Source organism: Pagrus major, chromosome 2 (genome assembly GCF_040436345.1).
Source record: "Pagrus major chromosome 2, Pma_NU_1.0".
In the NCBI taxonomy this organism is placed as follows: Eukaryota; Metazoa; Chordata; class Actinopteri; order Spariformes; family Sparidae; genus Pagrus; species Pagrus major.
This window is the reverse complement of record NC_133216.1, coordinates 20898083-20915766: the sequence shown is the minus strand read 5'-3', so window position 1 is coordinate 20915766 and position 17684 is coordinate 20898083. Positions and strand designations below refer to the sequence as shown.

Below are 17684 nucleotides of genomic sequence, written 5' to 3'. Positions count from 1 at the left end.
CACATACAGTGTGGCCCTGTATGCTGAGGCTCTGTGGAGGAAGTGTCTGTGATTACCACAGCCTGTACTACTTTCTGTACATCGCTGCCCGCCACCCCCCACCCACAGGACCCCCAACTCGCTGCGGCCACATTCCAGGCGCTGCTCCTCTAAACACCAGGTTGCTTTAAACCAATTATCTTTAAATTAACTTTTGAACGTTGCATAATAACCACTCTCCTTTTACATTCACCCCCTTCCTCCTGATGACCAAATCCTTTTTTAATAGTAGGTTGCACTGCCTCTTTTAATGCAGTGAGCATGTGTTGTTGCCTTTAGCGCAAGAAACAATACATCTCATTCATCTCTATCACGTTTATACTAATTAAATATGCATGGTGGAGATATTAGTGGATTTATTTGTCATGCATGTGCACCTTTTAATCCAGCACTCCTGCTTCTGCAACACAGATTACAGCCCAGATTTGGGCAATGTTTCCTGGGGATTCTGTTACTAATCACTCAAATTTGCTTCTCTGTTTCTCTTTCTTTCTTTATTGGTCAGCAGCTTAGATTAAAAAGGGAGTTTAAAGGTGCACTATGTAGTTTTGAGGAAGACATTTTAATCGGAAGACTGATCATGACTGATTTTTTTTATGCCTAAACAAACTAAATAAACAAACTGACCTTAAATGACAACACAGTTTCATACTGTTTTACTTTGTTTATATGTGGCGGACCCTGCCACCTTGCTAGCTTCAAACAGTGTTCTGACCTTATTTTCCTCTGAGAACAGCTTGTTTATTCTGTTATGGAAAAAATAAATATTTCTGAGCTTGTATTATTACCTCATTAATATTGTAAATATTAAAATGCTGAGTTTGAATTCCTTCTCTAAAACTACATAGTGCCCCTTTAATGATGAAAAAGAACAAAATCCCTTTTGCAAGAAGCCTCTTTCACGCCCCCCTCCTCTGACCTGGTAAATGAGATGAGATCATTTATGTCTTCTCATAAATCCTCTCGATCAAGCATCATGTGCTGTGATGGCCGTGCCTTGTTCCAATATTGACATTTGGCTCTATAAGACTGATGAAACAAATGGATTATCTCACCCCACTGCAGAACTCCTTAATCTTAAAGGGGCACATTTTGGAAATTCAAACCCAGAGTTTTACTTTTAATATAAACTCAAAAGAATTTACTTTCTCCATAACTGAATAAACAAGCTGTTCTCAGAGGAAAATAAGGTCCAGAACACTGTTTGAAGCTAGAAAGGTGGCAGGGTCCGCCACCTATAAACAAAGTAAAACAGTATGAAACTGTGTTGTCCTTTAAGGTCAGTTTGTTTATTCATTTTATTTAGTCAGGAAAACAAAAAGAGTTTGTTTATTTTGTTTATTTAGGCATAAAAAATCAGTCAACGAAGATCTTTCTCTTCTGATTAAAATCTCTTCCCCAAAACTACATAGTGCACCTTCAAAGCAAACTGTTGTTTTTGGGTTGGAAATCAGAAAAAAGGGATTTGTTGCATGCAGTGCTGTGGCCGACCTGTCACTGTAGAGAGATGTCAAAGACAGGAACAGACAAAAACAAAATGACCGGGTGCTAATTCGGTAAACACTCGCGGTCCTGTTCCCTCACAGGCCACAGAATTTGTCAAGAAATCATCCCTCTCTCTTTCTCTCTCTGTCGGAATGCCTGGCTGACCCCCGGCAAATGAAAATAATCCAAAGTAATTAGAAGTGAGCCGCTCTGGTCCTGAGAGCCCCCGGGCGGCCGGGTAAACATGGCGGAGGGGCCGGGAGGGGCCACTGGAAGAGGGGGGAGGTGGAGGTGGAGGTGGAGTGGGGGGGGGGTGGCGCTGACCTTGTCCACATAAAGCAGTGATTTATGAAGTGCAGGGCACAGCAGCAGGGCTTCTGTCTTCTCCCGCAGAACCAAATTACTGAGGTGGAGATTAACACGCCGCTCACAACGGGCCTACTTCCAGACTCAGGGAAATTTTGTATTTACATTTTCCCCTTTCATTTCCGCTGCTCTGTTTTAATGCTAATTGGGCTATATGGACACCAGGTCTGTCCTTTTTTAATATAGGGACTCCAGGCTGCACAGCCGCGGCGCATTGTGCGCTAATCTTCCGCTGACGGATGTGTTCATTAAAGGAAAAAGTTGCGGAGTGTCGTGCAAACTGAGGGCTAACCCTTCGTTTGAGCTCTGAATGGGTTTGTACCACTCGATTGAATCGGCCCACGTTTAAGCGAAATAAAATGCGCGGGGTGTGTGTTTGTGTGTGTGTGTGTGTGTGTGCGTGCGTGCGTGCGTGCGTGCGTGTGTGTGTGTGTGTGTGTGTGTGTGTGTGTGTGTGTGTGTGTGTGTGTGTGTGTACACACACAGTCATGATGGAGGCTTAATTTTCTTTCTCTCCTCTCCTCTCCTCTCCTTTTCTCTTTTTTTCTCCCTTTCCGCTCTCCTGGAGGATGTGCTGGAATGCACCAGCACACAGGCCTGCACACTGTTTCCATGTGGCCCCTCGGCTGCAGCGGTGCAGCCTCTGCAGCCACACGGGGACCCCCCAACTCCACCCCCCACCCCTCTCCCTCTCTTCTCCGGAGCTGTCCCATCTGACTTCACACGGCTGCAGATCGAGCAGCAAAATCCAAATCACTGCTCTTTTTAAAAAAATTATTATTATTATTATCTTACACGAGAAAACTGAGTTATTCAAAGGATTAAATAGGGAGGGGAAGGGAACGGGCCGGTGTTCCGCCTCAGCCTCAGATCAAGTCAAATATGAAGCTATTTGATCATAAAAATTCCCCTCATTCATTTATGAATCCAGCGTTTTTTTTGTGTTTTATTTTATTTATTTATTTATTTTGCGTGACTGAACTCCCCAAAACAAACAAGAAAGCCGCAAGCAAAATAAGCGCGGGGCCCATTTGAGCAATTTCCCTTCCTTTCAAGAATTTCACAGCACTTTAAAAAGCCTTTACGCGCACGCTGTATGTTTTAAGGGTCCCTGTAAATAGGTATGAAATGCTGTGTGGCATGATATAGTCGGAACTAACATACCCTGAAGCATGCATGTGTTCGGTTTGTAATTTGTTGATAAACAGCTTTTCCACACCCGCTATTTAGTGGCCATGTCAGAGTCATTATGACAGAGGCGTGGCATAATTCAGATAAAGAAATCTATTTCATCTCAGCACATCAGAACGCTGTTTACGGCCGGAATAAATATAAATTGGGGCCGCGCCTCGCAGATCACTCTCGTTGGTTTATTAACAAATGAACAAGTGTTTTAAATCCAGATTCAAGAGCTTTATGGCCCCTCGTTCAGGTGATTATATATCCGAGGCCCGTGCAGCTGAATCTTTCATGTCCTCATCCGGCAATCTGACGCCTTTAATGTAGATGTTTAGAAAGAAATGACCTCCATCTTATAATAAGTCAAAAAAGAAGTGATGGAGCAGGGGTGTTACGAGCTGGGATATGAAGTGAAATTCACGGCTCAGAAATAAAGGCCAACACGTGAGCCACAGAGGAAAGTTGGATTGGATTTTTTTTTCTCTTTTCCTTTTTCGTCTGTGGGAGTGAAATGACTCAAAATGTGGAGGAAAAAAAATGCGCCCTGAAGGTTAGAAAACAGGTCATCCGGCTCACATTTCTGACCAAATGTCATGAATGCACTCTTAGAAAGTCACCCAAATGATGCCACGCATGCGCACTGGATGTGTTTATTTTTATGAAATATTGAAAGTTAAGAAAAGCTCATTTGTCTAAAGGCCACAATTATGTTTAACTATCATATTGTCATCTGAAAATGTTCAAGCACCCCGTCCAGGAGTGTTTCAAAAAAGTTCACTTCAGTTGAGCACGCCATCTCCTGACAGGGTGAAGAAGTGCAGCTCTTCCTCACGTCGCCAGGCTCAGGGGGTCCTGTTACTGTTAACCCAATTTACCCCCGGTGATACCGCAAAACCCCCGCGTGTTTATCCTCCTCTTTTTTTTTGAAGACATTTCCTCCTTTTCAGAAGAAAGGAGCTCGGACCCCCTCCTCTCTCTTTCTCTCTCTATCAGGATCCTCGATCAGAACCCGGAGAGGCCGTGGAGCAATCACTTTCCCAGATTACTTGTATTTAATACACAATGCATCATAAAACAAATCCCTCATCCTGACAGGAAGAAAATAGAACAGCTCATTCGACTTGAGCTTTCCCAATTTATGGCTAAATTAAAAAGGGTTCCAACAATGGACAAGTCGAGGAGAGGCAGGAAATCAATGACCGGGCGGACCGGGGTCTCTCCTCGGTTCTCAAGGAGCGAGAGACGATGGGAATCGGTGGCGGGGTCCTGCCTTATTTACACATGATTTTTCCTGTCCTTCCTGCACATTTGCTCCGCGATTTCGTCAAACAATGGGCATTATCTGGGATGGAAGGTCAATGTCACAGTGCGAGGCGTTATCCATCATCATCTGCTCTCATCAGCCAGAGCCCTGTCCTCTCCGGCTTTATGAGCTGCCTAATAAAGTCCGCTCACTGACAACGAGGACGTTTCTTTATTATTCCATACCCTTGTGCGTTTATTCGGCTTTAAACTTGTGCGTCCGGGTGAAACACTGAGGAGAGGAAGCGACATGTTCTGTCTTCTCTCTGAGCTTGCTGTAAAAGCAGGTGCACGGGCGCCACAACAGCAAGGGAAGCAAAGTCTAAAAAATAAATGCGTGTGTAATAATGTCAAGACCGATTCGAACACTGCAGGTTTAATCTCTTGTTGTTATTTTTCTTTGTTTTCAAATAAATCGTTTTATGGTGATTTTTTTTTAAAAGGCTCTCATACTCGGCTTGTTTTGTGTGCGCGTAAAGTGAAGTGAAGGGGGAGGTGGGCGCACACATACCCGACAGCCTTACAGCTTTTTTATGTTCAAGTCGGAGAGAAAAGCAGGTGATTAGGTCAATGTTTCCCAAATTGTGTAACAGGGACTCGCAATGGTCCTTATGGAGTTTCCTGGAGGTCCCCGGGAGGAACACTTAAGCCTGACTCCCTCAACGCAAACACAATTAGAGAATAAAGAAACTATTTTATTATCACTTTTCACTCGAGGTAAAGAAAAGGAAAAAAAAGAAATCGGGATCTTCAGGTTAATAATGTCGTAAAATGCTCCATGAAGCGGGGCGCCGTGTTGTGAAAAAGTTTGGGAACACGTGGATAATGATACGCGCTTTGGTGCTTTTGCTCCATTAAAGTGTGGCTGCCTCCGAGTGTGTGTATGTGCGTGCAGTTCATCCCTTTAGAAGCCCCATCCCGACCTCTCCCTGACCCCGCTCACCCTCTCCAACCCCGGGCCCCTGTCACTTTAAAATTTACTGCGGAGAGGAGTCGCTTCCGACCGGGGGACAGTGCGCACAGACGGTCCCGTGTTAGGAGTCGCCTCTCTGCGGGCTCTCAGGGATGGACGCGCCGGATCCTTCTGTATGAGACAATGCGTAAAGGAGAAACATCACAGAAACCGTCTGGGACGCGCGAAGTATAGAGGGGGGGCGATGCTTGAAGCCAACACCCCCCTCGCTTGAATCTCTCCTGCTATCATATAGACGACACATCCCGAGTGGCTGAGGAGGGGGGCGAGGAAGAGAAAAATGAAAAGTTGAATGGCTACTAGAGGACACCTGGGTGCGTCAGGACAGGAGGGGTGACAAGAGAGGAGCGGACGAGCCAAGCGAAGCGCGCACACTGAAAAGTTGGGAGCAAGTTGATGCACCGGAGGTGATTTCAGTCCCGAGCCGCGGTGTCTGTAGGACAGTGAGGGGAGATTTACCCAGAGACAATATAGAGAGAGAGGATTTACTTTGACCGAGCGCGGTGTCTGGCGGACAGTCAACACCGGCGAGGAGTCGACTCGTCCTGCGGCTTGAAGACCTGAAGAGACACCGAGAAACAACACAACACTGGCGCTTTTATTTTGACCATGGCAGATATCCGGACGACGCGACGCAAAACAGACAATTTGTAGTTTTATTGTTTATTCGAAAGTCGAGTTTTGCTCGTTCACATTTTTTTCCCCCTGTTTTTTTTTTTATAAACCGGAGTTTTGATCACTTTTCCTCGGTGAACAGCGCAGCTCCCATCCCAAGAGGTTTAAAGTGTCGCACGTCGGTCCGACGGATTTTGAACGGTAAGAGAAAACAGAACAAATATTTTACTTCACCAAGCGAAAAAAAAAAAAAAAAGTAAATAAAACAAACCTTCCTCGTTCGTTTGCTCGTAAACTCCGGTTTGACGGACGGATTCGTAAAAGCGTGGAGTGTGTTTTTGCAGCACGAGTGAGCAGATCCAGACAAAGGGCTTTATGCAAACTAAATATTTATTCAGTGGCAGGTTCTACAAAAGCAGAAAGACAGATTTGTGACCCGGGGAAGAGATTCCGCTTTGCATCCCAACAATCGGCTCCGTCTTCATAATTCTTATCACTCGCGGTTTCCTGCAATTGATTTGTTTCCCAGTAAAGTTTACAGCTGCTGTGTAATAAATATTAACACATTAAAACGACGTTGCAGCGCTCACAATTCGTTGGGAGAAATGCTGTTGCAGTGTTTCCTGAGCGATAGAAAGTCCAGCGATCTTATGATTTGCATAATAATTCACTTCATTGTATTTATTGTGATTTTGCTCTTCAGGAGCTTGAAGAGTGTTGATGTTTTGTTGGAGAGTGAAACAATTGTTTTCTTCGTTTATTATCAGTGTGACTGCTGCTATTATTATGTGGTGTTGTTGATATTATTTTGAATTCATGTGTATTCGAGGAGACTTTTTAAAAAATCAATACAGCTTTTATTCGATTAAACTGCATTTTCAGAAACGAATTCAGCTGAAGTCCATTTAAATTTTAGGATATTTTAGCGGCACGTTTTAAAGTTCGTTTTTATGAACAAAATAACACGACTGATCAGTTGGAATTCGTTGCATTACACACGTTTTGCAGCCTTGTTTTATTTTATTGTGTTATAATAATACAATTTAACTGCTGTGTCGTCATATTTACAGTTTTGTTTTTGTGCTGAATTATTGTTGTTGAAAAACACTTTAACATAATTTACATTTATTATTATTATTATTATTATTATTATTATTATTATTATTATTACTGCAACGGAAATGACATAATTCTCGAGAGCTTCCTCAAGGCTGAAAAAATAATGCAACAGAATTATAATTTATTTTTATTTTGTTTTATTACATTTTTGTTATTATTTTGTAGCCATCAAAAAATTAAAGGAATTTCCTTATGAGTTACTGCTGAAATAAAAATTATTTTATTTTTATATTACAAAGGAATTTTGACATGATCAGCACAGACTTTGCTTGTACTCTCCCCAAATTTTGTGTGTGTGTGTGCGCGCGCGCGCGCGAGTGAGTGAGTGTGTGTGTTGCGCCACAGACCGGCTCCTAACATGTGGGAGGTATGTGGTTAGTCAGTGTTTGGACACAGTAACCTGGACTGATACTGATCAAAGTCTGATCTCTCCCCCCCTCCTCTCTCTCTCTCTCTCTCTCTCTCTCTCTCTCCCTGCTGCAGATCTTGGACGGGTCAGGCCATGTAAAATTCTGCGTGGATGCCAGCAAGCCAGATATCGGGAGCTGGCTGAAGCACATCCAGTTTGCCCCTGCGGCCAAGCAGCATAACCTGACAGCGTGCCAGATAGATGATCAGGTACGTGGAGACACTTGCTCACGAGCCTGCCTGGCAGAACAACCTCAACAAAAAGAAATACAAGATGAAAATGATCTGAGGAGAGAAGAAAAAAAAACAGAAAACATGTGGATGACTTGATTTTGAACTCCCACATGGTGATGTGTCCTCTGAATCTGGCTGTCTGGCCGGATGAATCAAGTGCAACTGAGAGTCATTCAGATCTTTTGAAACAGCTTTTTTTGATGCCAGAAGGCTTCCCTGTATTTTCCGATGTCTGCGCGCTGTAGTGTTAAAAGGTGTTATTGTGATCCAAGTCAGATAGTCCCATGAGCGGCTGGCCCACCCTGCCTTCACTTCACTTCACACACACACACACACACACACACACACACACACGCGCTGACACACACTCTCCCCCATGCGGCACTGCAGAGACTCCTCTCTATCTGTGTGTGTTTTCTTTCTGTAATTGTGCTCTGGCTTCTGCCGTGCGAGGACCACAGGGCAGGATCAGAGGCGGCTCGCAGAGATGATAGTTCCGCACACTTCCCGGTCACGCTCTGCGATATAAACTCTTAGATATGCCAGGAATGTCACAGTCCTTTTGCTGCTCACCTGGCAGTGCAGAGAGGTGCGTGCTACACACATGGGGGCCCGTTCACCTCGGTAATCCCACGGCCAGACGCTTCCCCCCTCCTGCGCAGACGCACGCAGCAAGGCAGGAAGACAAGAGGCTAAACTTTATTTGACATGTGTGTGGAGCTTGACCCGAACAGAAAACATCATCTACTCCGCGTGTGTGTCATCACTTCTCACCGGTGGTCCGTGTAGATAACTTGTTGAGCATCACCTGTAGAAATTTCAGCAAAAAGGTGCATGACATTCGGTGTGAATGGCCCTGAGATAATTAGGAGAAACCTCCTGCTCTTCCTTCACAAGTCTACGTCATTCTCACCCTTTAAAAGGAGGAAGAGCTTGAGAGAGTGGAGAGCTCTTTTCACAGACTGAACGGAGGAAAAAGAAGCCATTCCAAAAGCACTTACCCCGCTCTCTTTTAAAAAGAGACGGAGAGACAAACAAGCAGAGAGAGCTTTCCCCCGAGCTGCCCTCTCCTGCGAGGTGTGACTCGCTGTCAACACCGTGGTTCTGCTCGGGTGGCTGTGTAAGGCTCCGACAGGTCACGGACATGGCTATGATGAGGTGATTGTTAAGTATTACACACTGTCACAACACAGCACAATGTGGCGTCTTTAAGCCTTCCGGGCCAACATTGGTGTTTTTGAAAACACACTGTAGCGTCCCACAATGCCTGTCTGTATGTTTAAAGTGAAAAGACGAGGAGGGGGGGTGGTCTTGTAAAGCTGCTGTCAGTTTTTTGGTAGTGTGTGTGTGTGTGTGTGACGTGTGTGTGTGACGTGTGTGAGTGTGAGGGCCTTTTGTCTCCATGTGTTCACAGATTTTTTTCTTTTTGTGAGTGTGTGAAGTGTTTCACGTTGTGTCTCTGGAGTGTGCGCACACACCTGTAACCGCCTGTGTTTCTACATGTATGCATGTGTGAGCGCCATTGTGTGTGTGTGTGTGTGTATGTGTGTGTGTATGTGTGTGTGTGTGTGAATTGTTCATTGCGGTTCGGATGACTCCCCACGCTCCTCATTCCGAGCTGGAAACGTTCAAACACACACTACCTGGTCCCAACAGCTTTTTACTGCCATAGAGAAGTGCTGAGTCTAAACCCAGCCTGAAACCACATATTACACACTTGGCGCACAACAGTGAGCGTACCATCACCAGATTTCCACACCGAAGGGCCTGACCGAGCTACCCGGGGCTTACATGTTACTTGTTCTGCTAAATCTTCCCTCAGATCCAAATTGAAAGGGATCCCTCCTCCGTCAGAGTTTCGTTTTTTAAGACAAATGTCAAACCAACACTGCAATTTCCAGGTGTGTCGCTCGTTATTTGGTCCTGGTTCTTCTCAAGCACCAATTTCAGCCCTGCCAGCGTGAGACTTAAACCGGCCTCTTATTTCTGACCCAATTCTGTTTATCATAAAACTTTATGACCAATCTCAGGAGGGAGAGGGAGGGAGAGAGGAATAAATGAGTGAGCAGAGAGAGAGAGAGAGAAGTCTGTTTTGTCTTAGTGGAGGAACTGTTCGGGATCCCACTTCTCTTTTTCCTTTCTCTTGAAATTCATGCTCTAAAATAGTGGCATGAAAGATCAACGCTGGGAGGGCATCTGCAGACGAGTTAATCACACGGATTCTGCAAATATTAACAAAAAGCGTGTCATACTTTAATTATAAAAGGAGGAGGAGGTGTACGTTAATGATCCCTCTCGAGGAAATTCATTTTTTAAGCATTATATTAACTTTTTAGCACATGGACTCAATTTTCTATGCCCATTACAACTGCCATTGATGTACTGTATAATGATAGAGGACGACAGTCTTCTATATAGCTATCATTTCTCGCATGGCTAATGACAAACGAGACAAGCAAACAAGCTAATTTAAAAATAAAATTCAGAGCAACAACAGGTATTTTCTGAGTGACTTAAAGGGGCACTATGTAGATTTGGATAAGACATTTTAATATTCACAATATTAATGAGGTAATAATACAAACTCACAATTATTTATTTTTCTCCATAACTGACTAAACAAGCTGTTCTCAGAGGAAAAAAAGGTCCCAGATCACAGTTTGAAGTTAGAAAGGTGGCAGGGTCCGCCACATATAAATGAAGCAAAACAGTATGAAAATTGTGTTGAAAATTCAGTTTATTTAGTTATTTTTTGCATAAAAAAAATCAGTCAATGAAGATCTTTCTCTTCTGATTAAAATTTCTTCCCCAAAACTACTGCGTGCACCTTTAAATAGATGCAAAACATTGTATCACTGTAGATGCAGTCTTTTAAATTCAATGGGACTTTTCTCCAGTAGTAGACTGAGTACTTTAACTAAGTGTAACACTGACAGCCATTTATTTTTATCATCCCTCTGTTTGGTTGCCTTTTGTATTAGACAGTGCAGAGTGGAGAGCATCAGGAAAGAATGGAGGGGAAGGAGATGGCAGGTGTTGCAGCATGAGTCACAATAAAATCTGTGACCAGTTCAACGTGCTGTAACTTGCTTGAATTCAGCCTTTTACAGATAAAAACAGCGCGCTGAAAATGACGCTTTTTGTTTTTTAAATCTTTTTTTCAATTAAAAACATACATGCATACAAAATACTTTGAAAGTATTCAAAGAAAATAGGGATTTGTCCGAGCTAATTTGTAGTTATTAAATCTTTTGACTTTGCCCTGCGACTTCAGCCTTTTAACCATCCACACCACAATGCTCCAGCTCTCCTCGTATCCTCATTTGTTTGCTGCTGCACCGAGCACCACTCAGATAGATCCTCCCATGATCAGCGTGTTTTGTCGTTAAGATAATTAGGGGCAATTAGTGCTCGGAAAACCCTCCGCTGCGCTCCTCACTCTCCCGATTCAATTGAAAGGAAAATGGATTAAAAGTGTAATTAACACCATCCGACGAGGCCCTGAAGAGCCTTTCATAAGACAGTGCAGAGGGATATGAGCGTTAATCTCGTTCGCTCTATTGATTCTCGCTCAGTATTGAGTGGGATGAAGTGGCTGCGGAGCTTATTAGCCATACACTGACAGTCATTCACTATGTAAATACACTGGAGGTGAAGGCATGAAGTGATTGTGTCCCGCTGAGCTTGTTCGGTTGTGGAAAATGCACAAGAATCCATAAAAAGAGATCATTTTCGCTGAATGCTTAACGCCCAAAAAGTCATTCTGGAGACGAAAGTCACCACCTGACATTGACAATATGTCGCTCATGAGACACCAGAAGGTTTCGTCTTCCTCTTCATAAGGTCACTTTCCCACAGCTGACTCAATCCAACATGAATACAGGCCCCATGTTGGCTTCCTTACATGTTCATCCAATTTGCTGGAACCAGCTGCACATTGTGCGCTCATGCTCTTTATTGCTATCTAAGTCACGAAGCGGTTTTGTTCGGCAGCCAAGCAATGGCGACTGCCAAACGCACTGTACATGTTGCATGACCCTGATAGCTGCAGGGAGGTCGAAAATGCACAGGGACACGCACTGTTGTTGTTGTTGTGCTACTGCTGAGCAAGAAGACGTAAACAATGCAGCGGCCGTTCTTGAACTTGAGGATTCTTTGGCTAGAAATGCAGAATATTGGGAGGTTTAAAAATTTGTTCAACCTTTTATAATCGTTGCATCATAAATCTTGGTTGCAGGTCTGAGTTTTAAAAACTTAAATTAGCTTTAGACCATACGTTTTTGCTCTGAGAGAAGCGCCCAGACTGAGAGTTCATTGTGGCAGGACAGCGTCGGTGAATGGCATACCTGTGGAATGAGCTCTGAGTGAGCGAGGAGTCGGCCAACAGGGTGTGACCGGGGGAAACTGTGACTGTGTTTACTCTGCTAATGACTAATGGTGTCAAGGTAACAAAGTAGTCCGATTACAGCCTCTGATCCTCTCGCTGTTGTAACCTTTGACAGAGAGAGTGAGAAAGAGAGGAAGATAAGGAGTGTCTCAATGAAGGAGCAAATACAGAGAGATTTAATGGGGAGAAAATAGTTCATCGGCTCTCCTGGACGATAAGAGTCAGTCAGAGAGTGGACTAGTTTTCCTGGCTACTACTGCAGCCATTACGTTAATGTGAAAACTTACAGACCCAAGTCAGGCGCATGTGCATTTCCAAAGAAATGAAATCACTCCTTCTGTCTTGTTTTGATTTGAGTAAGAATAAGAAATGGCCTTGATTCTGAGGAGGCCAGCATTCTCAGTGTGAACTCAGACACCCTGGCTATCTTATCTACAGAATAGCCTGTTATTTTAAGCCACCGTTGTGTGTGTGTATGTGTGTGTGTGTGTGTGTGTGTGTGTGTGTGTGTGTGTGTGTGTGTGTGTGTGTGTGTGTGTGTGTGTGTGCGTGTGTGTGTGTCAGTGACGTGCTAAAAGGAAGACCCCTGGATTCAAATACATTGCGCTCTCTGTTCTGGAGCGAGTCCCTGCCTTGTTTGTTTGTGTGTGTTTTCGCTGTTTATCTGTGGCGGCCCTCGGGGGGGAAGGGGTGGAGCTGGCGGTGGGGGGAATTCCCCTCGTATTCGTAATCGCCCTCCTGTGCCTGCTCATGTGTGCACTTACGCTACCACAAAACTTCGTGTGCAGAGGAACAGAGCTACAGAAGTGTTTGTTGATGCCCTAAAGGAGGGAGGTCAGAGGTCAGGTGGACGTTTGCTGCTGGTTTGAAAGACTCACCTGGGTCGCCGGTCTTCCTCGTGTTATATGAGAAGTTATTTGGAATTATAGACTTGAAGTTGCACTTCACCGTGAGCTTGCACTCTTGTATTTATGGACAAAGTGGTTTCGACAGTGTCCATTAATTTTTATGTTCCGAGGCCTCGTAGCTCTCCAAAGAGGCTCCCCTCCTCCGTCTCGGTATCAGTCTCTCCGAGCGGAATCCCCGCAGACTCACATGTCTGTTTGAACTGCTGTCTGATTGTTTCTGAATCACAATATTTTTGTGGCCTCACAGAGGTGACGGACACAGGAAAGGAGCCTCGCTGTTTGTGTATTCCCTGTGAAGTTCCATCCATGTTCACGCATGTGTTATGTTTACGGTGCAGAGAGGTTAGGGTAAAGGTATGTCAGGGTTGAAAGCTCATGTCGAGACTCTCTCAGTTCAGTTCCCTTTATTCTTTCTTAGAAACAATGAGAGTGCAGCTCTGTTATTGCTGATCAGGGCTGACAACCAGACATCAAGACTGCAAAAAAAAAAGTATTTTTTTTGCTACAAAAATGAAAACAAGAGTATTTTTTGGATTAAACTGAGTGGTTAATGTGAAATGTGTGTCTTCTGGTCTGGTTTAGACCAGCCAACCACTGCATTTCTTGACCCGCTTAGATTTTTTTTTTTTTTTAAATGCCTGAATTGAATTCATACTTTCATGCTACCACAAAGCTACCAATCACTCCTCTCCTCTGCCATGTAAGAGCTCTGCTTACTCGAGCTCCCTTTGCTCCGGTGACTCTCAGAACTTCCTGTGCTTCAGTGAGTCACAGCGGAGCCCAAAAAAAAAAAATCTGTACTGTCATATTAAATATGATATCATTTGCCAGAAGTAAGAACAATGACACAAACAATTATAGCATACTTGACAGAATACATCATGCTCCTTATTGTGACCGAGATATTTATCATAAATCTCTGTGGAGCCAGTGCGGCTCGAGTCTCTAGTACTCGGCAGGAATTCTGTCCACGATACCTGTGACCCGTGCCTTCCCAGAAGCATAACCCCCCCTTCCCTCCCTGTTGCATTTCTAATAAATCCCCCCATCATCATTGTCACGTCGACGCAGCAAAGGAAGGTAATATGTTAAACTTCCAGAGCATGCCAAAAATAACGCCATGTCTGATTGTTTCACAGAGAAAGGCTATTGTGTGTCCATGGGAAGCGCCACAGTCCCAGGGTCTCTCAGCTGATTCTTTAAAATGACTGACCCCCCCCCCCCCAAACACACATGTATTAGCTGGAAGTGGATATTATGAAATGTATACCGTAGCTGGTATTATATATAAATGCTGAAGCTTGAAATATAAGAGGATCTAGTTTGAATTCTACTCATTAAATGAGCACCTAAAAGTGGCATTAGCTCTTAATTGATCTCAGTGTTTCATCCATCACTGAAAAACTTAATTAACGGAATGTATTTTTTAACAGCTTGCTTATTTTTACAGTTTATCACCACACATTAGTAAACTTGCTCTAAACACATTTATTTTCCTATTCTTGCCTACTGCGAGCATTACGGGAGAATCCAGAATGTGCGCGTGTACAGTGTTTATGACACATTGTATTTATTCTGCATTATTGCTGTTTGTGTTTTAATTTAGCTCTCATGAAGATGGATGTCTTACATGATGATTAATTACGAGTTAATGAAAGTGTGTGTGTGTTTTCATGTATATGTCTCCACTGTGTGCGCTGGTGGTAGTACAAATATGACAGGCATGTACACAAATGTGCACCCTGAGCTACTTCAAGTGACTTTTTTTGTGTAGAAATCTGGTAGCATAGCCTACATTGCCATGCAGTTATGGAAAATGCGAGACAAAATGCAGTCAAAACAAAAAAAACAGCTGCAACGTCTTTACCGGACACCAGGAAAAATGTGCTGATCCCTCCAATTTTGTTTGACCTTTGTAATTAATAGTGTAATATGAAAGCACATTTTTAGATCCCAATCTTCTTTTGTCTGTGTTGCAGATCTTCTACAAAGTCACCAGAGAGATTTTCCCCGGTGAGGAGCTGCTACTTTTCATGAAGGCTGAAGAGTATTCATGTGACACCATGGCTCCTGATATTCACGGTCAGCACCACAAAAACAAAAACACATGTTCCTGTCTATGCCAAGACCTGAACAACACATATACTTCATTAAAGTGCATGATATACTAACATTTCTCCCTCCCGCCATGCAGAGGAGAGACAGTACCGCTGTGAGGACTGTGACCAGCACTTTGAGTCCCGCAACCAGCTGCTGGACCACCAGAAGCAGCCGTGTGGGATGCCCCCCTCCTCCTTCCTTAACCCAGGTTTGACTTTTATTTTTAACTAGGTGGGCTATTTTCATGCCATTGTAAACAGAGGGCACTGAAGAGTGATGAGACGGATGTGTTAGCCGGACTGGGAGAATATGACACTAATGATGAAAAGGCTTTGTTTCCCCCCGGAGCCGCTGAAAATGAGATAATGCACTGAGGAAATAAGAGTCCACAAACTGGCATGAATTGTGTTGTGCAAACTGAGAGTTAAGTGATGTCATGTGAAAATATTTAGAATTGTCTGAGGACGCCGTTTTCATCTGAGACCTTTGAGGGCTCAAAAATGCAGTTCATCCTCCATTATTCGTACAAGGGTTCAGATTTTGATACTGGCGGTTTATATACACAGTAACAAGAGATTCAACTTGTACAAGACTGGACCGCAGACTCTGTAATCGACCAGAGCCTGCAGCAATGGAAATCAATCATTATATTTTCTCCATATGATCTATGTAATGGAATCTCTTAAAGGCTGCACACATACAGTATCTCAATACTGCACAACTATGCAACTTTCTGTTATACCAAAACACATCATTTACATTACATGTAAAGTTAACTTGCAGTCCTTGGAGACTGTATGTTTGTCAAATCTTATGTGCAAATGACGGGTAAGGATGAAGGTTTACTTCATCTTTTTTTCTGATGTGTCTAGGAGGTGACAGTGACCTGAAGGCCCAGGAACCTCAAGACCTGCGACCCCTCCACATGTCCCATGGTCTACACGAGTGTAAGGAGTGTGACCAGGTGTTCCCTGATGTCCAGAGGTGAGTGAACAGTTGACACACTCAAAAACAAATGTGTTCAAGGACATGATATTTGTCAGATTTATCCTCTTAACCATCTTTATGATGTGTGTTTCCTGCAGCCTGGAGGCCCACACTCTGTCCCACTCTGAGGAGAGGGAATACAAGTGTGACCAGTGTCCCAAGGCCTTCAACTGGAAATCAAACCTGATCCGACATCAGATGTCGCACGACAGTGGCAAGCACTACGAATGTGAAAACTGCTCAAAGGTAAAGTGATGACTTTTGTCTCCATGTGTCTGCTTGTTTTTAATTGCAGAAAAATGTTATCATGTTCATGATTTGTTGAATCAGATAGTAACTCCCCCGTGCGTCTGTGTGGTTGCTTCCCCCAGCAGGTGTTCACAGACCCCAGTAACCTGCAGAGGCACATCCGCTCACAGCACGTCGGGGCGCGGGCCCACGCCTGCTCTGACTGCGGCAAGACGTTTGCAACGTCTTCGGGCCTCAAGCAGCATAAGCACATCCACAGCAGTGTCAAGCCCTTCATGTGTAAGTCACTAAGACCCTACCTATGTAAGTCTCCTCAGTACGTTATAATAATAACTCTTATAATAATATGCTTGTGACTTGCCTTTAATAGAAAAACTGATGTGATGTTTTTGCAAAAATATATTTTTATCCTTCCTCAGCTCCTTCTCAAGAGTCAGTCATGTAATGTTCTGCAGGAATTACACATGGGATTGTATTATGGTGTTTAGAGTGGCAGCACCATTTCTTTTAAGACAAGAATCATGCAGTTTTATCTGCATCAGCACTCTCACACAGTGCTGATATGGTGATAACAGCATGTAATTTGACTCAATCCCACTTGGTCTAACCTTGCTGTTGCCTCTCACAGTGACCCAGCTTCACCTACTGTTGACGCTCCAGTTAACAGGCTTTTTCTCTCTCAGTTGCTTTTCTACACACACACACACACACACACACACTTTTTGTCCCTGCTATACCCAAACACATTTTGACCTTTCACACTTTCACCACCTCGCACCGCAGATCTCATCTCCTTCCCCTAAAGCGTTATGACCTTCACCCTTTGCCCCGTCTCTCTTTCCCTGACCCTGCACACACATACGAGCGCACGGAAACCCGTCCGCACACCAAATACACACTTTGTCTCCTTCTCAAATGAACACACATTAACACACTCGCACACAGAGGCCTGTAGTGACTGCATCTCCACTGCAGACCTCTGACTCCCCTCTCTCCTCCTCTTCTCTCTGCCTCCGCCACATGCACCATTCCTCACAAATAGCAACCACATGTACCAGGCCGTCTTCCCTACGCTCCCTCCGAATAGGAGTCCATTTGCTGTAATCAGCAGAAAATATGCAGGTTTAAAAACAACTAATGGCTGTGTAAAAAAGACAGAGCGGCCTCAAACATGACGACTGCCGGGGAGAGACCATGTGTGTGTCCGGTGTGTTTGTTTGTGCGGGTGCTCTTGGAGGGCATGTACGTGTTTTGGACAGTGTTGTACTGTGTGCACGTGTGATTCTTTTTGTGTGTTAGTGCACGCGATGTGTCAAGACTGTGTATGTGTGTC

At 44.0% G+C, this 17684-nt stretch overlaps 1 protein-coding gene across 4 annotated transcripts in view; it reads left to right on the top strand.

The window, feature by feature from the left end:
- The window catches only part of mecom (MDS1 and EVI1 complex locus), a 100340-nt gene that overhangs the window by 65490 nt on the left and 17166 nt on the right, over nucleotides 1-17684 (top strand). For 2 of the 4 annotated variants that reach the window (XM_073493617.1, XM_073493607.1), the window contains exons 2-7: nucleotides 7562-7696; nucleotides 14995-15097; nucleotides 15210-15323; nucleotides 15988-16099; nucleotides 16201-16348; nucleotides 16477-16630. In XM_073493617.1, the coding sequence (XP_073349718.1) occupies nucleotides 15049-15097; nucleotides 15210-15323; nucleotides 15988-16099; nucleotides 16201-16348; nucleotides 16477-16630 (577 nt within the window). In that variant the 5' untranslated portion in view covers nucleotides 7562-7696; nucleotides 14995-15048. Of the gene's footprint in view, nucleotides 1-7561; nucleotides 7697-14994; nucleotides 15098-15209; nucleotides 15324-15987; nucleotides 16100-16200; nucleotides 16349-16473; nucleotides 16655-17684 lie in introns of those variants that run through there. The other 2 variants (XM_073493598.1, XM_073493590.1) reach the window with 2 other exon arrangements.